At 47.7% G+C, this 21,841-nt stretch overlaps 2 protein-coding genes and 1 long non-coding RNA gene across 3 annotated transcripts in view; 1 reads left to right on the top strand and 2 right to left on the bottom strand.

Annotated features, from left to right (window-relative positions):
* Positions 1-12,725, bottom strand: part of SHFL (shiftless antiviral inhibitor of ribosomal frameshifting) — a 41,952-nt gene extending 29,227 nt beyond the window's left edge. Inside the window, exon 1 of the mRNA XM_083719694.1 lies at positions 12,385-12,725. The gene's annotated coding sequence lies outside the window, so the exon portion shown is untranslated. The remainder of the gene's footprint in view (positions 1-12,384) is intronic.
* Positions 12,726-12,830: 105 nt separating this feature from the next.
* Positions 12,831-21,800, top strand: LOC310834899 (selenide, water dikinase 2-like). The gene is made up of 8 exons (XM_083719403.1): positions 12,831-13,131; positions 14,284-14,387; positions 14,534-14,641; positions 15,452-15,606; positions 16,640-16,730; positions 17,975-18,074; positions 20,761-20,973; positions 21,068-21,800. Exons 1-8 carry the CDS (start codon positions 12,846-12,848, stop codon positions 21,295-21,297), a joined length of 1,287 nt encoding a protein of 428 aa, XP_083575529.1. The 5' UTR covers positions 12,831-12,845; the 3' UTR covers positions 21,298-21,800.
* LOC310835291 lies at positions 15,961-17,968 on the bottom strand. Its single transcript, XR_014559515.1, has 2 exons — positions 17,189-17,968; positions 15,961-16,284 (listed from the first exon to the last, which is right to left on the bottom strand). It is a non-coding gene; the product is annotated as an uncharacterized lncRNA (long non-coding RNA).
* Positions 21,801-21,841: the final 41 nt, after the last annotated feature.

Raw genomic sequence — 21,841 nt, 5'->3', positions numbered from 1 at the left:
GGCAAGTCAGAGCAAAACAGCAGCCAGGAGGCTTGGTCTTTATTTAGGAAAAAAGACTGTCGCGACAGGGCTCCCACCGTCCACGAGGTGAAACAAGATGGAAGCCCCGAACAAAGGATGACCCTAACTTTTATTAGTTGCTAATCCCCCAAACTACACCCCCAGAATTACATCATATTTACATCATGATTACATTAGAATTAGGAGGAGTTGAGGAGGGGCTTCGCAGGTAATCCGAGTGTCCTGACACCTGGCCAGAGCTTCCTCTCCCCTCCCATCATGAGTCACCCTGAAAAACAAAGGAAAAGGGCGAAGTTTCCTGCCCCCTGAGGGGAATCCGGTTACTGTCCTTTGTGAGAGTCCGTGCGGAATACACTGAGATATGCAAGTTATTGTATCCCCGATAGACCTGTGTCTGGGCCCATCACGAGGGCTATCAAGGTTGTCCTGTCAGGGGGAAAAGGTCGCAGAGTACGTGACTGCTCGGTGAAGGGATTATGGCCACTCAGTCCCAAATCACCCCCCTTTGATAGTCCTTGTTACGTGTAGTGGAATAAAAGTGGTCCGATGGAAATCCGACGTACGGCTGATTTTTAGTAAATATAAAACGGTGAAAGACTTTGAAGTTTAAACCGGCTCCAAGTTCAGGAAACAATGTAACAAGGTCTTGATTGGATCAGTCATGGTTGACTGAACTCGGAAACGTTGTATCAGTGAGGTGTCAAACAGGGACGCAGTGAATGCCGGCTGCAGTACCAGTGTAGCCGCCACCAGGGGCGCTGTTCGGCAATGGTGATTGGTTGATGCGGCCGCTGGTTGACCTAGAGTTCAGGCGCCCGGTCTATTCTCAGTAAAATGGGGCGAAGCGGAGCGCTTATGGCGGACGGCTGTCAGTCTAGCGCTTCCTTATTTACGGAAGGCTTTTAAGGGATGACCCTCTAGAGCAGTGTTTCCCAACCTTGTGCCTCCAGATGTTTTTGGCCTACAACTCCCATCATCCCTAGCTAGCAAGACCAGTGGTCAGGGATGATGGGAGTTGTAGGCCAAAAACATCTGGAGGCACAAGGTTGGGAAACACTGCTCTAGAGGGACATCTCTCAGGTCAGAGAGGGGAGATGCGTGTAGGTGTGTGTGTGCTTATGCGGTACATGTGTAAATGAGGGGGGGGCGATTTCCGGTGACAGTTCCCCCCTTCGGAGATAAGATTGTGGAGGTTGGAAACCGTGCAATCCTTCTCTCCGCATGATCAATAAAAGTCTGACATGTCATACCTAGGATCCAGATTCCGGAAGTTCTTCAGGGGTCCCATTTCCATGGGAGTCGCTTGGGTTCTTGGGGCCGGCAGTCTGTGGGCCGTAGCTGATCGCGGGAGATGTGTCGGAAGGCAAGAGCCACACGTCTGACAGCACATCGGGAAGCAGTGGATTGCGCAGCAGGAGACAGCAACGCAAATGGTTACAGTTATGAGGATTAGGAGTCCGTTTCCTAGGAGTTGCTTTATCCACCCCGACCCAGGCAGCCAGCTCCACAACTGGGCATCTGACAGTCCTTCATGTTGGATATCTTTAAGCCCTTCCGTCAGTTTATGAATGTTGTTAAGATGTCCAGTAATATTGAGGGTTTGGTCGGACACGTGTGTGCAGCATTCGGTTCCGACGAGAGCACAAACGCCTCCGGTCGAGGCAAGAACGTAGTCCAAAGCAAGACGGTTCTGTATCGCAGTCTGTCTGACCTCTGTCAACTCCGTCAGGATAGATTGAGTAGCCGCATTGGATTCCTCCATGAAATTTAATAGGATGTCCGTTAATTTAAGGATGTCAACGTGGTTGGAACCGGCTCCATACGCAGGAAAGAGAGCCCGGCCATAAGTTTCGCTATTGGCTGCTACATCAGAGAGTTGTGACAAGTCCTTTGCCCTCCTATTGCGCCTTCTTCCGGGAGGTAAATCCTGGGTGACCCGGACTCCGGGCAAGATCAGGCCGAGATAACATGTACCACGGGAGTGGGGGCTGGCCCATACATAGCCGCGGTGGCCACAGACCCAGAATAACCCTTGTAGGCATGAGTCTATGCGGCCGGTGAGAAAAGTGCGGAAGAAGCACTGGGTGACAGGGGAGGGACTCCAGGAGTTGGGTAAGGTCATAACGTGTTTCCATGCAGACATTAAGGTGGGGTGGATGGAGGGGTCGCCTTGGTGCCATAGGGTAATTTTGCCATTTAAAGTAATGTCAATAGTGTACTTACAGTTGCTCTCGCCGATAATTTTGTCGTTCCCGCTGAACTTCCGGCAAAGGTCGCCTGTAGTAGGTCCAGTTAGGTAGATGTACTGGTGGGTCAAGTTCACAGCAGTCAGGTTCCAGGACTGCACGTCAGCTGAGAGATGTTGTTGCAGGGTGAGAGGTACTCCTAGAAATGGTATGCCACTGTGAAGGTGTGCGGGAGCATTGGCACAGATCCAGCACTCCTTGGTTGTTGTTTGTTTTGCAATTTGAGAGATTAATTTCACATAGGTGTTGGAATGCCAAGTGGACAAAAAGTCATTATTGTTGGTGTTTTCAGATACTGACAGTTCCCCCCTTTGCCGAGGTGCGGTACCCGCGGGATGAAGGGGGTCTTGGCGGAGTAGGTAGGTGAGATTCGTGGTGAGACCTCCACACCTTTGGGGTCCGGTAGTGTCCCATTCTGCTGGAGGTGTAATTGAGTGGTGCCAGCCTTCGAGGTACGCTTTCCCGTCCCAATCGGAGGCGAGTCCGATATCCCAGACGCAGCAGTACCTTCGGAGGCAAACTCCCTGTAGTTTTGCGGGGAGCGGAATCCACTCGTTGACAATAAAAGCCGTGAATTAGATGGTCTGTGGGATGATTTTTGTCAGTATAGACTGATTCACCGCCACCATTGTCTAGAAGTGTCCAGTTGAGAGTTTGTTCAGGGGTACCATCGGAAAAGAGTACATAGGAACCATTGAAGCAGTGGGCTCTATCCCAAGAGCCATCTTTGGTGAGGATGAGTTTGCCAAGTGGCGTGTAGGTGGGTGAGCGGATAAAAAGTTCCCAAGTTTGGTGAGTAGAGAGGACGGGTAGTATGGAATGTCGAAGGAGCAGACGGGTTTCGGGTAAGCAGAAGTCAAAATCCCCTAGGCGGTCTGGCGTCCCTGCCTTTACCATATCGACAATCCCAAAGTCTAGATATTTGTATTCCATTTGTAATCCGGGGCACGAGGGGTGAGAGCTTATGGATTGTTGAGAAAGGGCAGAGGTAATGAAAAGGACGAGGAAGGCGGGTATCGTGGTTGTCATGGCGATGGCAGGTTGAGCTGTCGAACGTAGCTGTCAGATGGAGCTGTCAGACGGAGCTGTCAAATGGAGCTGTCAGATGGAGCTGTCAAACGGAGCTGTCAAATGGAGCTGTCAGATGGAGCTGTCAGATGGAGCTGTCAGACGGAGCTGTCAAACGGAGCTGTCAAATGGAGCTGTCAGATGGAGCTGTCAGATGGAGCTGTCAGACGGAGCTGTCAAACGGAGCTGTCAAATGGAGCTGTCAGATGGAGCTGTCAAACGGGGATGTTTGTTCTGCGTAGTTTGAGGCGAATTGGGGGTTGGTTGTTCTGGTCGGATGTTGTGGTTATCTCTGAAGTCCAATGGGTCTGTGTGGGTGGTTGGTCAGGTCCGGTCTGTTGGGCCCGATTCGTGCCCCGATCTGGTCCGGTCTGTTGGGCTTGATTCGTGCCCCGATCTGGTCCGGTCTGTTGGGCTCGATTCGTGCCCCGATCTGGTCCGGTCTGTTGGGCTCGATTCGTGCCCCGATCTGGTCCGGTCTGTTGGTCGTCTTCTGTATCTGTGTCGTCGTCTGCTGGCCGGCCTGGGACGCTGTAGGGTGAGTTGTCAGTGGTAGGTTCAGGTGCCGAAGCGGGTTTGCAGCGGGTGTGATGCAACCAGGCCGTCTTTTCAGCTACCTTAACGGAAGTTGGAGTGGTTAAAAGCACTTGGTAAGGACCCTCCCAGGTGGGCCGTAGGGGTATCTTATGGTAGGTTTTTGCCAGTATCCAGTCCCCTGGTTGGTATGGGTGGACATTTTCATCTAAAGGAATGTTTTGACTTGAGGCTGCATATTTGTGGATAAGAGTGAGTTGTTTTTGCAGCTGTATTACGTAGTTAGTCAATTCTGATTCGCCCACTTCTAATTCTGATGTGGGAAATTGGGTGTTGTATACTGGGGAAGGTCGTCCGAATAGTAATTCATAAGGGGATATTTTGAGGTTTCCGCGGGGACATGCTCTCAAATTATGCAGAACTAGTGGAAGGGCATTGACCCATTTGATGCCAGAGTCTTTGCAAAGTTTTCCCAGCTGTGTTTTAAGTTGCTGGTTCATTCTTTCGACCTGTCCGGAGGAAGGAGGGTGGTATGGGGTATGTAATTTCCATTTGACTCCGAGGGCGCTGGCTACTTGCTGGATTATGTCTGACGTGAAATGTGAGCCTCTGTCACTGTCTATATGCCTAGGGACTCCGAAACGGGGTATGATTTCTTGTATTAAAATCTTTGCTACGATGTGTGCAGTTGTTTTGCGAGTAGGGAAGCATTCTACCCACCCCGTCAACTGATCAATGATTACCAAAGCATGCTTGTAACCTTGGCAGGGAGGTAAATCTATGAAATCTATTTGAAGGCTTTCGAATGGTACGAAAGCCCATGGTCTGGCCCCTGGTGGGCATCTGGCGGTATGCTTTGGATTAAAACTCTGACAAGTATGACAATTTTTGACAGCGGCTTTAGCGGCAAGGGCAAGACCCGAGGCGTACCAGCAGCGTTGTATTGTGTCGATAAGTTTCTCTCTTCCCCAGTGGGTACGTTGGTGTAGAACTCTTAGATGTTTAGGTACCCATAGCCTAGGCATTATGAGTCTTTTATCTGGGAAATACCAGACCCCATTTTCTAAGCGAGCTCCCTGTTCTTGCCATTTTTCAATTTCATCTGGGGTTGCGGTTTTGTACATTTCAGAGTAATTTATATCTGATAGGACTTGTGGTCTCTGGAACTCATTATCGGTAGAGAGGGGTTGAAGGGCGGCTTCCTGTGCTGTACTATCGGCGCGTCTGTTCCCTGTTGACACTGGGTCTTTGCCTTTTGTGTGTGCCTTGCAATGTATCACTGCAATTGCCTCAGGGAGATGGATAGAATTCATGAGACGTTGCACTAGGGATGCATGTGCAATTTGAGTGCCTGCAGTGGTCAAGAAACCCCTTTGTAACCAGATTTGTCCGGTAGCATGCACCAACCCAAAACAGTACTTCGAATCTGTGTAAATGGTGATGCGTTGTCCCGCCCCTAGTTCACAAGCTCTAATCAAAGCAATAAGTTCAGCCGCTTGTGCACTGAATTTGGGATGGACTGGTCGCGCTTCTAGGATTTCGCTATCGGTTACTATAGCATATCCACTCTTCCGTTCACCTCCCACAACCTTGGAGCTCCCGTCCGTATACAAAATGAGATCAGGCTCTGTTAGAGGGAGGTAATCGAGATCTTCCCGAGGTTTTTCCACATGGCGGACTATCTGGGAACAGTCATGGTGTGGGGTGCCATCATCGGGAAGAGGCAGGAGGGTTGCAGGATTCAGTGAATTGACTCTTTTTATGGTGACATTAGATGGGCTGAGGAGAATGGCCTCATATCGATTTAAACGTTGTATTGTAAAGCGTTGACACCCTTGCAAGCTAAGGAGGGTTGCAACGGCATGTGGAACGTTAACTGTTAGATCATGTCCCAGGACAGTTTCTTGTGCCTTTTCTAGGAGTAGGGCTGCGGCTGCTACGGCCCTAAGGCATCCTACGTTTCCTAATACGGTCGTGTCTAGTTGAAGGCTGTAATAAGCGACAGGTCTATTCCTCCCTTGGAAGGGTTGTGTATGGACGCCTGAAGCTACTCCTTTATTCTCGTGTACGAATAAGGAAAAGGGTAGTCTATAATCCGGAAGTCCAAGGGCAGGAGAGGACCGCAGCTCTTTCTTAATAGATTCAAAGGCTTCAAGCGCCTCCGCAGACCACTGTAGTTGATCTGGGGCATTGTCGTGTGTCATTGCTGTGAGGGGGCGGGTGAATTCCCCGTAGCGCGGAATCCATGCTCGGCAGAATCCACTCATTCCAATGAAACCCCGGAGTTGCCTTTTTGTTTTTGGTAAGGGTAATTTGGTTATAGCCTCAATTCGGTCCGTGGTTAGTGCTCGAGTGCCCTCTCCTAAGATGTGGCCAAGATATTTCACTTCCCTTTTGCAGTATTGTACCTTTTTTGGGGATACTTTGTGTCCCTTTTGTGCTAATATATTTAGGAGAGTTATAGTGTCGTTCTTGCAAGATTCTAGGTTCCGAGAACAGAGTAAAATATCATCAACATAAAGTCTGAGAGCTGAGCCCCCCGGTAGAGTCACGTCCGATAAGTCTTGGTGTAATATTGATGAAAATATCGCTGGGGATTCTACATATCCTTGGGGCAGTCGGGTCCACGTTAACTGCCCTGTCTGCCAGGTGAAGGCAAATAGGAATTGGCTTTCTGGGTCTACAGGAATGCTGAAGAAAGCGGAGCATAGGTCTATGACAGAATACACCACAGTTCCTTCCGGAATGGTGCTTAGGAGGTGGTGTGGGTTAGCAACTACCGCGTGGCGGGGGATGACGAAAGAATTAACGAGTCTGAGATCCTGGACCAGCCGCCATTTGACGGGGTTTGTGTTAGGCTTTTTGACGGGAAGAAGAGGGGTGTTGCAGGGAGAGGCGCATGGTACTAAAACTCCCATTCTCAGGAATTCATCAATCATTGGGGTTAGTCCGTCTATTGCGTCTGGAGGAAGGGGATATTGCTTTGTGCAAGGGAAAGGTAGATCCTTTCTGTAGTTAATTTTGACTGGGACTGCGGACCTTAAGAGCCCCACGGAGGTTGACTCGGTTCCCCATAAGGAAGGGGAGACATTGTCTAACAATTCGGGCGGAAGGTCAATTGTGGTGTTGCGGGCTTCCTGTAAGACTCCTTGGAAACTAAAGATGGATTCATTCGGCATATGTAGATAAATCCCTTCTTGGCCACATTGTATGGTGGCGTTTAATTTACAGAGCAGATCCCTCCCCAATAGGTTGACGGGGCTAGAAGTCAACAAGAAAGTATGTTTAACGGATAGCGGTCCAACAGAAACCTTCGCAGGTCGGGAAAGGGGACAGTTCCGAGGGATTCCATCCAGTCCCATTACGGTCCTGGTGTCTTCCCCGGGGGTCAGATGGCTATTTGTGAGGGTGGAGTAGGTAGCCCCCGTATCTAAAAGACAATCGTAGGACTGTCCATCGATTTGCATTGTGCAAATTGGGTCGGAAGATGACAGTTGTAAAATGGGACAAAGAAAGGAGAAGGAGGCGGGATCTGCTTCTAATTGTCAATGTGATTGATACTCGTCCATCACCATCTCATGAGCTGGACTAGTGTTGCGATTTGCCGATTTGAAGGGATTTATAGGGTTTTGAGTGGGATTCCTAGATCTTGGTTGTGGAAGTGGTGGACCCTCCCGATGTGGCGGCTGAGTCGTAGGTGGAATATATCCATATGAGGGGTCTGATTCTCTGGACCTGGGGTAGCTAGAGTCTCGATAATTTGTTCTGTACGTTTTTTGGTCTCTGTATTCTGGTCTTCCAGTGTCAGTCAGGAGGGGGCAAAATCTCCTTACATGTCCTATTTCCTCGCATTTATAGCAAATGCGGTTGTCCCAGGGGTCAGGTCCTCTTTGTTTACTTTTGTCCTTGTACGGGGAAACCCCTCCCGCATAAGCTAAAACTCGCGGCGAGTCGGGTTTCTGATCTTTCTTTCTCCGCTCGTCCCTAGAGTTAAAGACTGACTTGGCGATGGAAAGGATTTCGGTTATAGTCTTTCCGTCGTACCCCAGGTGAGAGTTTAGGGCTTTCCTTATATCTGCCGTTGCCTGGTCTTTGAAGAAGCCTTTGACTATGACCTCATGCTGGGGACTTTCCGGGTCTATCCCACCCCAGGTCTTGATAGCAGAGACTAGACGGGAGTAATAATCGGACGGGTGTTCTTCTGGCCCTTGAAGGACGGCCTGGACCTTTGTCCAGTTCACGGTTCGCTGACCAGCAGCTTTTATTCCATCTAAGATGGCCTTTTTGAAAATTTTCAAACCCCATATGCCATTGTCAGTGTTGTAGTCCCAGTCTGGATCATTAAGTATCGTCTGGGCGGTCAGTGGGGTCATCGAGGCGGGGCGATTTGGTTGATAGCCTTCTCGCGTTAGAGCTTCCCCCGCTTTTGCCAATATTTCTCGCTTCTCTGCTTCATTAAAAAGGGCCCCAAGCAACATATGAACATCTGCCCAAGTAGGATTGTGAGTAGAGAAAATAGTGGCCACCTGGCGGTGGCATTTGTCGGGGTCGTCTCTTAAGGAGGGCATCTTGTCGGACCAATTCATCAAGTCCGAGGTAAGGAAGGGCTGATGAGTAAAGACCATGCGTGGTGGGTCTCCTGCCCTGGCTGGAGGTATAGGTAACGCACGCAGAGGGAAAGCACCTTCTATTTCTCCATTCTGCAGATTATCCCTGTTTCTAGTTCTGCTGGAGACAGGTCCCTCTCTTTCTCCGTTTAGAAGTTGTCCATTGAGGAGGGGTCCCAGTTCTAAGCCTACTTGGTCTTCTCCCGCGGTGGGAGTACTTGAGGAAGGGTTAAGTGGTGAGACACCCGGTATATTTTGAAAAGGGGCAGCAGCGGGTGGGTCCACTACGCGTTGTCCTAGTCCCATACCTTGGGAGGGGTAACGGCAGTTGGATCTGTTGCGTTTTCCCTCGGTCCCGCGCCCCCTCCACCGGATCCTGTCCTGTCTCCTGCCCCGGGTCCTGGCAATCGGGGAGTTTGTGGTTCGGGGTAGTAGAATGGGACGAGGGTCCTATCCAATTGTTCCTCCTGGGCTCTAATCTCGTCATATGGAGGGGGTCTAGTTGGTTTCAGAACTGCCATCTGACGGGCAATTTGCGCTTGCTGCCGTTGAAATAATTCACGGGCTTCAACGAAGACATTTAGGTAATATACTTGTTGGGGTTTCTCGTCAGCCAAATAAGACTTAAGTGCTTGCATTTTTATGAGATTAAAGGAACCATGAGGCGGCCATTGGGAGGATGGTTCCAGGTGGTGGGTAAAAGCGACCCACGAGATGTTACAGAGATCTCTCAGTTTGGACTTTGAGAGTCCCTTTCTCCCTCTCAGTTCCTTCCAGTTGAGAAGGACAAATTGCAGAGGGGTATCGGAGTCCTTCCCGGAGCGAAAAGGCTTCTATGAAGCCTTTTCGCTAGGAGGAGTCCAGTCAGAGTGTTGAGAAACGTTGGCTCCCATTGCTCTGTTCTACGGAAATGGGGTTCACTAGCGATGTATACTACGAAGGGAAAATAGACAGACAAGGGGACACACGCACACACACACGAAAAGGGAAATAGAAAAAAATAGTATATATTTTTTTTTCTCAGTCATTTAGGTACCTCAGCTTATTCCTATTGATTTTAATCCTTTCTACCATTAACTGTAACTGACTTATCATCTATACTTTAAAACATCAGCCTTGAACTCACGGGTCCTTCTCTCTACCCGATTTATAAACACAACTCCTAAATTTCCACTGCAGTACTACTTACACAACTGGTCCTAGTGTGGGGTCCCAATTTGTGAGCCACCCCTTCTACCCTCCACGACAGCCTCCTACCTAGTCTTTGAGACTAAATTCAGAACCCCTACTGGACGCTTGCGCAGTGCAATGCCAGATCAAGGTCCGAGAAAAACGATAGTTTGGAAAGGAAACAAACGACCTTGCATTCTCACGTACCCGGGTCATCCCTAACAAAGGTCGCCAGGCAGGAGGGGCGGCTTCGTTTGCATTTTAGACAAGAAAGGAGAGAGTGAGAGAGAGAAAAGGCTTGGATGGACCCCTCTGGACGACTCCGAAAGAGGGACGTCAGAGAAAACAGTAAAGAGCCACGCTTTCCCAGACTTAATGCCAAGACGGAAAACGGGGGAGAAAAGGGATAGAGAGATTAAGACGTTCCTGGACGACCCCGAGAGGGAACGTCGGAAAACAGTAAAAGTACCACAATTTCCCCGGTTATGTCCCGCGTAAGAAATTGGGGGGAGAGAAGGGAAAGGATTTGACGTTCCTGGACGACCCCGAGAGGGAACGTCAGACAGTAAAGTTCCGCGACCTCCCTGGCCACCTTCCGAAAGGGGAGAATCGGGGGAGAAAAGAATAGAGGTAAGACGTTCCTGGCCGACCCCGAGAGGGAACGTCAGAAATGAAAGAAGGAAAGTCTGGCTGTCGTGAGGACGCTGCTTCTCCACCCGCCTCCCAATGTGTTTTACTTCAAACCATACTCACGTTCGAAGATGTCCCCCGCAGATCCCGGGATCCTTTTCTTTTAGCCGGCTTTTACCTCGCCTTTGCTCTCCCTGGTCGGGCTTCTGGTGACGGTTGATTACCGCCCGCAAAGAGGAGGCAGGGAGAGGGAAAAAAGGATCCCTGGGCTAAGGTTGCCCAGTGGCGCCCGATCCCCTCTATCTCCCCTCTCACCTCTGCAGGAGAACCAAGTGTCCCTGAGCACGGTCGCCAAAAACTGTTACGGGAAAAATCCGAGGGCTCTCTTGGACAAACAAGACACCGACCAGGGCAAGTCAGAGCAAAACAGCAGCCAGGAGGCTTGGTCTTTATTTAGGAAAAAAGACTGTCGCGACAGGGCTCCCACCGTCCACGAGGTGAAACAAGATGGAAGCCCCGAACAAAGGATGACCCTAACTTTTATTAGTTGCTAATCCCCCAAACTACACCCCCAGAATTACATCATATTTACATCATGATTACATTAGAATTAGGAGGAGTTGAGGAGGGGCTTCGCAGGTAATCCGAGTGTCCTGACACCTGGCCAGAGCTTCCTCTCCCCTCCCATCATGAGTCACCCTGAAAAACAAAGGAAAAGGGCGAAGTTTCCTGCCCCCTGAGGGGAATCCGGTTACTGTCCTTTGTGAGAGTCCGTGCGGAATACACTGAGATATGCAAGTTATTGTATCCCCGATAGACCTGTGTCTGGGCCCATCACGAGGGCTATCAAGGTTGTCCTGTCAGGGGGAAAAGGTCGCAGAGTACATGACTGCTCGGTGAAGGGATTATGGCCACTCAGTCCCAAATCACCCCCCTTTGATAGTCCTTGTTACGTGTAGTGGAATAAAAGTGGTCCGATGGAAATCCGACGTACGGCTGATTTTTAGTAAATATAAAACGGTGAAAGACTTTGAAGTTTAAACCGGCTCCAAGTTCAGGAAACAATGTAACAAGGTCTTGATTGGATCAGTCATGGTTGACTGAACTCGGAAACGTTGTATCAGTGAGGTGTCAAACAGGGACGCAGTGAATGCCGGCTGCAGTACCAGCGTAGCCGCCACCAGGGGCGCTGTTCGGCAATGGTGATTGGTTGATGCGGCCGCTGGTTGACCTAGAGTTCAGGCGCCCGGTCTATTCTCAGTAAAATGGGGCGAAGCGGAGCGCTTATGGCGGACGGCTGTCAGTCTAGCGCTTCCTTATTTACGGAAGGCTTTTAAGGGATGACCCTCTAGAGGGACATCTCTCAGGTCAGAGAGGGGAGATGCGTGTAGGTGTGTGTGTGCTTATGCGGTACATGTGTAAATGGGGGGGGGGGGCGATTTCCGGTGACACAACAAAACATGTATCTCCCATATCATTCTCTACAACTATACAGGAGCTGTTGTCTTTGTCCATGGAGTTTAGTTAGTTTAGGTCCATATAGTTAAAGCTATGGTTTTCCAAGTAGTGATGTATGGAAGTGAGAGCTGGACCAGAAAGAAGGCTGATCGCCGAAGAATTGATGCTTTTGAATTCTGGTGCTGAAGGAGACTCTTGAGAGTCCCATGGACTGCAAGGAGATCAAACCTCTCCATACTGAAGGAAATCAACCCTGAGTGCTCACTGGAAGGACAGATCCTGAAGCTGAGGCTCCAGTACTTTGGCCACCTCATGAGAAGAGAAGACTGCCTGGAAAAGACCCTGATGTTGGGAAAGATGGAGGGCACAAGGAGAAGGGGATGACAGAGGATGAGATGGTGGGACAGTGTTCTCGAAGCTATGAACATGAGGCAGTGGAAGACAGGAGTGCCTGGCGTGCTCTGGTCCATGGGGGTCACAAAGAGTCGGACACGACTAAAGACTAAACAACAATAATACAGGAGCTGCAACCTTACAAGAGTCTGACTTCTTCCACTGTCTCCTGAGACAGACAGATGCCAACCAGTATTATCCAAAAACTTTCACCTATTCATGCAAAGCAGATGCTCTGCCACTGAGGTAGAACTTACCCTTATTTATGTGCTACTCAGTGGCTATGCAATTTATGTACCCAGAAGAGCCCTGTTGGAACAGACCAAAGGCCTTTCACATCCAGCATCGTGTCCTATTGTAGCCAACTCAATGTGTAACAGGACATGAGAACAGCAGCCACCTCCCCACCCAAGTCTTAATTTTCGGGCACTGGGCGCGTCCCTTTGGGAACTCCAATAGGGGGGGGTGTGAGGCGGCTGGGCTCACGCTCGGTGCCATCTGGCAGGCGCGCCTCCCGCGTCGGAGGCCTGAGGAGAGAGGGGGCTTTACAAGATGTGGAGCTGGCCGGGGGAGACATTTCAGAAGAGGCGGCGGCAGCAGAGCGGCGGGGCGCCTGCGCGGGAGTGCGGCCCTCGCGAGAGCTCCGAGAGGCCGCCGGGTGTTCCCGCCCTTTCTCCTCAGCCCGCCCAACGGCCGCCCTCTCCCTCGGCAAGGCGTCATGGCGGCGCTGGCAGGCTCCCCCTCGGCCGGCCTTCCTTCTCTGGCCGCGGCGGCGGCGGCCGCCCCCAGCCCCCTGGGCCCGCCGGGCTACCGGCCCTTCGAGCCCGAGGCGCTGGGGCTCAGCCCGGGCTGGCGGCTCACCAGCTACGGGGAGCTGCGCGGCTGAGGCTGCAAAGTCCCTCAGGAGACGCTGCTCAGGCTCCTGGAGGGACTCGGCGGGGCCCGCGCGGGAGAGGCGGGCGCCGGGGAGGCGGCTGCCGTCGGCGGGGCCCCCCGGACCCTCGGTGAGGCTGGGCGCGCGAGGGGGAGGCCGGGGTGGGAGGCGTTTTTCGGATTTTCTCCGTTTAAATCAATGCCCCGTATCCTGCAGCGGGGTAGCTTGCTGATGCGGGAGAAAGGCTCCGGCCCTCCGTAGACCTCCCCCCCCCCGTTCTGTTTTTCTACTCGAATATGTCGTTTTCTTAACGTTTTAAAAATCTAACCTTCACCAGAAGCTCTAGGCTGAATTTGCCTCCCCCACTCCAAAAAAATCACATGTAATTAACGCTGATACGTCTTGCAGAATTATTTCAAAGATTGCAACAATATAATGTGGAGTCAGCGTTAAACACTTAAGACCACTTAAGTATTCAATTACAAGTACTGTATAATTCCTTCCGTACAAAAGTCCATTCTACAGTGGTACCTTGGTTCACGAACAGCCTACTTCAACAACTTAGAACCCGAACGTTGCAAACCCAGAAGTGAGCGTTCCAGCTCTGGAAATATTTTAGTGTTGCACTTCCATTTTTAGAGAGATTGCACTGATTGGGGCAGTGGGGAGAAGTTGCTTTGACCTGAGAGAGAGATCGATCTTGAAAGATCATGCTGATTGGGGCAGTGGGGAGAAGCGTTTTAGGGGTAGTTTTTCAACAGCCTGGAACCGATTAATCCATTTTGCATTACTTTCTATGGGAGAGCACGCCTTGGTTTTGGAATGGACTTCCGGAACAGATTAAGTTCAAGAACCAAGGTACTACTGTAATAATAATAATAATAATAATAATTTATTTGTACCCCAGCCACTCTGGGCGGCTTCCACAAAGACCAAAAATACACTAAGATGTCATACATTAAAAACTTCCCTGAACAGGGCTGCCTTAAGATGTCTTCTGAATGTCAGGTAGTTGTTTATCTCAGTCTTTGGACTCTAGGACATTATTCCTCATTTGGCTGCATTTGTAGACCTGGGCTGAAGATAGGGCTGTTCTGACTACCTAAAACAGTGATGGCCAAACTTGACCCTCCAGATGTTTTGGGACTACAACTCCCATCATCCCTAGCTAACAGGACCAGTGGTCAGAGATCACAGAGGTCATTGACCTAAAACAAGTAGGTGTTTGGGGTGGGAACACTTCTAAAGGTGCTGATGTGCTTGGGGTCCCTTCTCTCCACAGGCATCGGAATGGACTCCTGTGTGATCCCATTGAGGCATGGGGGTCTCTCCCTTGTACAGACCACAGACTTCTTTTATCCACTAGTGGAGGACCCGTATATGATGGTGAGCAGGCTTGACTGGATAAAAAAGAATTAGCCATGTTTGTAATGGAACATGGTACATTTGTGATGTGAGACAGTTCATGAGGACAGTTGCCTTGTGTGTCATCTTCCTCATTCTATATCTTTTGCTGCATGTGTCTGGTCTAGGGCCGCATTGCCTGTGCTAACGTGCTGAGTGACCTCTACGCCATGGGCATCACAGAATGTGACAACATGCTTATGCTTCTGAGTGTAAGCCAGAAAATGACTGAAGAGGTGAGAAGTATAATGGATAATTTTGTCTCTAGAAATACATTTTACTTAAATAATAGGGAAAATGAATATTTTAATGTATAATTTTTTTGACATAATTATGGTAGGTAATTATGGCACAAGTGGATTTCAAAAAAGGAACTTCTTTGTCTGGCTTCACCTGCAGAGCTTTGGTTTGTTTCAGCCTGGCTACGGCCTGGAAATAGATACCTCTGAACATTTTAAGGCAAATAAATTATAGAGCACATGCCTCGCTTGTCAGAGGTCTAAGGTTCAATCCCTGGCAGCCCCAGATAAATAATTGGGTAATAGGTGATGTGTATTATCCCTGCCTGATACTTAGGAGAGCCACTGCCAGTTAAAGTAGGATTTAAGTGAATGATTATTTGCAAGGAATAAGATCAGAAACCTAGTTCAGACATGTCAAACTGTAGTTTGTGTTGACCATAATTCTGGCTTCCAGACAAAAAGGTCAAACCATGCTTTATTTAGGTTTTCCATTGGCAGTCTTGTTTCTTTGATATTCACCAGAGATGGTGACTTGTAGGCTCATTTATCACACCAAACAATGGCTGGCCATTTCCAAATATTTGCTTATCTACTTGGGCATCATAAAAACCTATAGTTTAGCTTCCTTAACAATGGCTTTGTTTGGTGCTTGAAATGTGATTGCATGACACTTCACAGAGTAAGTGCTTTATAGACCCTGCCTTTCCGTGAAACATACAGGTAGGAAACAGTCCTTAGTATCCCTGACCCGGCTTTCCACATCAGTCTTGATTTTCTGAATCCTTTATTTTATCCTTCACCCAGGAGCGGGAGAAAATAATGCCACTGATAATCAAGGGCTTTCGGGATGCAGCAGAAGATGGTGGCACCTCAGTAACTGGTGGGCAGACTGTCCTGAATCCTTGGATTATTGTTGGAGGAGTTGCAACAGTTGTATGCCAGCCCAATGAGTTCATCATGTGAGTAAATGCATCTCATTGGGAGAGACCTGATTTGAAAATGCATGCCATAGATGTATTTACAAGAGAGGTAATTGTGTTGCAATCTTAACAGCTGAAAGGTTTAGAGGATGCTTGCTAGACATTGGGATCACTGAATCAAATAATGAAATGGTAGAGTTGAGCTAGGGATTGCCCATTCCACTTTAGAGCAAAAACAGTAGGGTTGGGGGCTGGCACATCCTCTTAACTATTCCAGGACTAACAATATTGCTGCTTCGGCTGTCACAGTGATCATAAAGTCATGTGGAAGATGAGACTATAGTAATATACATAATGCTCTGAAGACAAATGATCCAGTCTGTGATTCAGATAACCAGTACTGGCTTTGTAAGCTGCCTGTATGCAAGTTTATTTTGGGACCATATTAATGCTTCCTCAGCCATGATTTGATGGTTGAGGCAGCAGCTGACCTGGCATTACATTACTGAGACTTGGTGGAATTGCTGGGTGGTGTTGTCTCTTTCAGCTCTTTCAGACTTAACAGGGTTGAAGGTTGTCATGGTCGGCAGCAAGGATGAGGAACCAGAGGTCATATTTGGTCTCCCAGGCCATTTCCCCCCAAACTATGGCCACTTGCTGCACACTTGCTGTCACATTTGTCATTATGTGTGTTGCAGGAAGAGATGCAGCTAGATCCTGTGACATAAAATAAAATTGAACTCCTGAGTATCAGTTTAGTTCAATTCTGCTTAGTCACTGTCTCCTCCCATCCCCACAGGGTAATTTTGACAGGTTGGCTGGACCATACACCATTCAAAGTTGGCCTGTAGGGCAGAGGGAACTAAAGATTTTGCCTGCTAGGACAAGGTGGTTTCCCCTCTCCCAGTCTATTGGAAAGCTGTCTCTTGTTCCTGACTTGGGGAGATAAACTTTGGACCCAGGTTTAGACACCACACTAAGAACTCTTTAAGAACTCTGTTATGGACAGGCTATAACTGCTAAACATAAACAAGTAGGTCTGAGTGTGAGCTCCTGTTTCTTATGATTTTAGGCCAGACAGTGCTGTTCCAGGGGATGTTCTTGTGCTGACTAAACCATTGGGGACTCAAGTGGCTGTAAATGCTCATCAGTGGCTAGATAATGTAAGTGCTCATCTGTGGGAAACCTTGCGCATCCATTTGTATTCCTCTATCTATCTATCTATCTATCTGCAGGGGATCCTCTTGTATGCATAGTTTTAATAAGCTAGGAGGAACAAGGGGCATGTGGTTGGATGCATTCCTTGCCCCAGCACCTTGTCCAGATGAGCTCCTTGCTTAAGGTGAAAGTGATCCCACAAAATATTCTCAATAGTGGCACTGGGTACTTTCAACAAATGGAGAGTCGATATCACACCAAAGTTGAATGACTTTATCCTCAAAGTGCATAGCCAGTTGGTCACAGGGGTCTTCGAATGCTTCTCCACACTGGGAGTCAGTAACCTCCAGACCATCTGAAATAACTCCACTGGCTAGCTACCAGAGGAGACAATGCAAGCTGCAAAGAGAGCCTGTTTTGCAGCTCACACTGCCACATAGTAGGCACAATCGTGTGTTTTTACCAGTGTTTGGTCAGCTTCAGAATGAGACATGCACCACTTGCACTCCAGTCTTTGTCCAGCTTGTTTCATAATCCGGATCTCCTCAGAGTACCAAGGAGCTGCTTGGGCTACAAAATGCCAGTGTGGATGTACAAAAACCACCTGTTTCAAAAGCAAGACCAGGACATTGACAGGGTCACCAGCTTTGTCCATGGAAAATCACAGAGCATTCAGGAACCTGATTTCATCAGTCTTTGAGGACAGGCTACCTGAATTGGCTCACCACCCTTACAGGGAGAAATGCCACCGTGAGTCTAAACTTAACCTGATAATGGTCTGACCATGACATGGGAATGCATTGTATTCCCTCTATCTTCACTCTATCCCTCATATCACTTGGGGGCAAAGATCACATGGGGTGTGTCACACCTGGTGTGTTGGACTGATAACTGAGAGGGATCCATGGTTGTCAGGGAGGCCACAAAGTTTCGAGCTGGCCTGATAGCAGCCTCCACGTGGATCTTGAAATCCCTCAAGATTATCATTTTAGTATCCCCAAGACTACATCTGCCAGCTAGATCAGGGATGCTGCTGGACAACAGGGCAATCAGCACCCTCCATCTTCCTCTCTCTGGCCCAATACAAGGAGTAGATTCCCTAAGCACATCCCAAGGTCAAGAGGCTTCCTGATCAAGGAGATGGTGCTATTATAGACATGTTGCATTATACTAACTTGAGACCCCTGAATTTGTTAGTGAGAAATGCAGCCTCAAAACAATTTCTTAACATACTACTTTTCCATTTCAGCCAGAACGGTGGAATAAAATTAAGCTGGTGGTCTCCAGAGAAGATGTTGAACTGGCATATCAGGAAGCCATGTTCAGTATGGCCATGTTGAACAGGACAGGTATGGGGTGGGGGTTTTGACTTGTTCTTCATTTATAAGGCAAAGGATTGACACCACTGTGGCAGCAAATGCAATTATTATTATTTTAAAAAACCAGGATACTATACCTATAGTTGTACTGGAGACCTCCTACATGTCATCTAGAACACAAAGGTTTTTGATTGTTTTGGAAAACACATGGTCCACCTAGAGTTACTCTGATTGAGGCAGAAGGTGGGATAGAAATATTCAAAATAAATCTTGAAAGTCTGCCCGTGTACTTCTCAGGTTCTTGGGACATTCGAGTCCCAGGACCTTCTGAATTCTTCTAAACTTCATCTTTAAAGGAGAAAATGTGTTGAAATATGGAATGTCTTGTTTTATGTACAAGAATAATTTTTATTTTTTTACGTATCAGTTGATTAGTATTTCTCATCACAAAAAGCTACCATTGGGATGAAAGTAATAAAGCTCAGGTGATTTAAGATTCCGTCTGCAGATATGTGTGCAGATTAGACCTGGGTGATTTTTCAATATATCGTTCAAAATCGATTAGGAAGTCCACATCACGATAACGTTCAAAAAATGTTACCTGGCAAACATCGTGAATTTGAGAAAACCCGTGTGCTTCTTAGTGCTTCCGGTGCCTCCTACAGAAGCAGCAAGCGACTCACAAGAGCAGGCGTAGCAGCTATCACTATGTTTCAATTCTGCAGCAAGCCCCAGCTCAGCTCCACTGCCTCTGCAGTTGACGATTATGAAAGTAGCTGGGAAACCAGCAGCAGCAGCAACTTAAAAGACTAGGTTCTGCTTGCTTAAAGTAGGCTAGTTCCCAGTGTGACAGGCTGGTAGGTGTGGTTTGCAGAGATGCTGGTCTGAGCTGAATTGGGGATTCTTGCTGGAAGCCTCCTTTCCCCTCTCCTTACCCAGTGAAAGAACAAACTGTTGTTTTCTTCAGACAGAACTGGGTGTACACTAGTGGCCCAAATTGTGGAAACATTTTGGAAAACGTGTATTTCCGAGGTTTGATGGCTCCTAACACAACTTCTTCTTTTTTTTAGTAATACCATAAAATTATATATCAATGGAAAGATAATTTAATGAAGAATGTAATGCAACAAAGTTTGTTCAATTATCTGTCAAAAGATATAGCCAAATAATCAGAAAAAGGAAGCACAGCTTGCTTAGGTTGATATGCAGTAGCTATCCTTCATTTGAATGTAGCAAATGAGCATGAGTGTTTAGAGAGCCAATCAGGTGTCAACTTGTTTGGGCAATGATTCAATCAGGTCACAGTAGGATTCAGCTATTGATGTTATCAAGCTGGTTGTTTTTCTGTTGTTTTGTTGTGTGTGTGTTTTTTTTGTTCTTTCATTTAGTAAAATAGTACTATTAAGTGAACAAGGCTACAATTATGAAGAAATTAGAAGAAAAATTGGTGGAAACTTAACCAAAGGTGGCATTGCTAAATTTTTGAAGAGGTATAAGGAGATTCAATCACTACAAAATCAGACTGGAAAAGGCAGGAAAAGGTGCACAACAGCAGGTGACAATGGAAGAATTGAGAGACTGTGTATATGGGACAGAATAAAATCATCTGGGTATATACAAGATGATATGGTGCAATGTAATGTGAAGTTGAGTGCAAGAACTGCAGGAATACGGTCTAAATGCTAGAATTCCAAGGAAAAAGCCATTGTTATCTCAAACAAAGGTTGAAAAGATCAAACTGGGCTAAAACCCATGTTAACTGGACAGCAGAACAATGGGACAGTGCTATTTGGAGGGATGAGACCCAAATCTCCTTGCTTTTGGTAGTGATGGCATGAAATACATGAGAAGAATCAGAGATTTCCATTCTACTTGAATTGCAAGTACCATGAAACACCTAGTTAAGTGTTATGATCTGGGGCTGTATGACAGCAAAAGGTGTGGGCATAATTTGCATTATTAAAGGGAATGTAAATGCCCAATATTACATAACCCAGACCTTAACCCAGTCGAAAATCTATGGAGCCAACTAAAGAAACTTGTTAGTCAGAAGCAACCCAGCAAGAAAACCCAATAAATGGAGGCAATAATTCAATCTTGGTTTCACATTATTACAGCTGCAGAACTAAAAAACTTGTTTTACTCCACAGGAAAGTGTAAGGCCATAATTAAAGCTAAAGGTTACCCAACTATTAACTGACGTGGTGAGAATTTTTGTATATCTCACTTTTTCTATATTTCACATTTCTTCTTTATGACTGCTGTTGTAATAAATAATCCTTCATAAAAGTTATTGCATTACATTCTTCATTAAATTATCTTTCCACTGATATATAATGTTATGGCATTACTCCAAAAAAGTGTTTTCCCTGGAAAGTGGCTTGTAAGGGAGTGCAGTCCTTGGGCTGAAAAGATTTCCATCCTCTTAGACATGAGGCTCTAGGACCTGAGTGGACCCGATGTCCCCATACTGTGATGGGCAGGTATTAATGAAGAATTAATGCACATCGTATATGTAAAGCCAAAGGTTACTGCATCCCTGCTGAACACATAATGTTGCTACTACCCTTCAGAAGCTGCCTCCTGATGAAGTAGTGATGGGTTCTTGCTGTATTAGGTATAGGCTAGACAGTGGTTGTCTGGAGATTGCTAGCAGCAATTGTGACTACTTTGCCATTACTTCTGCTTTTAAATGTTCATGCTCTTGGTCTTTCAGCTGCCAGCTTGATGCATACTTTCAATGCCCATGCTGCTACAGATATTACAGGCTTTGGTATTCTGGGTCATGCACAGAATTTGGCCAAACAGCAGCGCAGTGAGGTGTCATTTGTCATCCACAATCTGCCTATCCTTGCCAAAATGGCTGCTATTAGCAAAGCTTGTGGCAACCGGTCACGGCTACTACAAGGAACATCCCCCGAGACATCTGGTAAGATCGATAGCCTGCGCTACAGGAGCTGAAGGTGGGGTTGAAGGGAATTTAAAGCTGTAAGTGACCTGTAACTTGCTCTCTTACATGGCAGGTGGGCTGCTGATCTGTTTACCCCGAGAGCAGGCTGCTCGCTTCTGCGCAGAGATCAAATCTCCCAAATATGGAGAAGGACACCAAGCCTGGATCATTGGCATTGTGGAGAAGGGCAACCAGACCGCTCGCATCATTGACAAACCCCGTATCATTGAAGTGACACCCCGTGGGGCCAGTGCCTCCCCTCAGGATAATAATTCCAGTGCCAGCCCTGAAGCTGCATCATGAGGTGGCAAAATAGTTTTCTTTTATCCACTGTAGGTTCTGGGATTGAAAAGGGTAGCACCTGAGCCTTTGGATCAGTGTGCAGTTACCTTCTACAGCAAAATGTTCCTCAGAACACTCTCTATCAGTTGGTGGCTGGTTCCTTCCTGTCATCTGATGTGATCAATTTTAAAGTCATTTCCTCCAAGCAGGTAAATTGCGGACACTCTTGATTTTGGAGAAGATGGTAACTTGAATTATTTATTGGAATAGTTCTGCTTGTTATTGAGCTCTCCCAGCTTTTGGTCAGACTGAGCAGCTGGTCCAAAAGGAGGGTGGGTGACTTAAAAAGCCATTTGGTTGGGCCAGGGGTCTCTCCTCTCATTATGAAGCACCTCCGTTAAAACCCAATCATGGGCTTGGAGGAGCAGAGGAAACCTGGAGGAGCAGCACCAAGCTCAGCTTCATGGATTGTTCCTTGGGTTGTAAATTATTGGTGATTGAGTTAATAAAGTTGATTTCTACAACTATTGTGGTATTTGGAAGGGTGAAGTACTTACACACTGTT

This window comes from Podarcis gaigeae (genome assembly GCF_964106915.1).
Source record: "Podarcis gaigeae genome assembly, chromosome: 17".
Lineage (NCBI taxonomy): Eukaryota > Metazoa > Chordata > Lepidosauria > Squamata > Lacertidae > Podarcis > Podarcis gaigeae.
The sequence above is the reverse complement of the archived record's forward strand: the minus strand, read 5'-3'. Positions and strand labels throughout refer to the sequence as shown.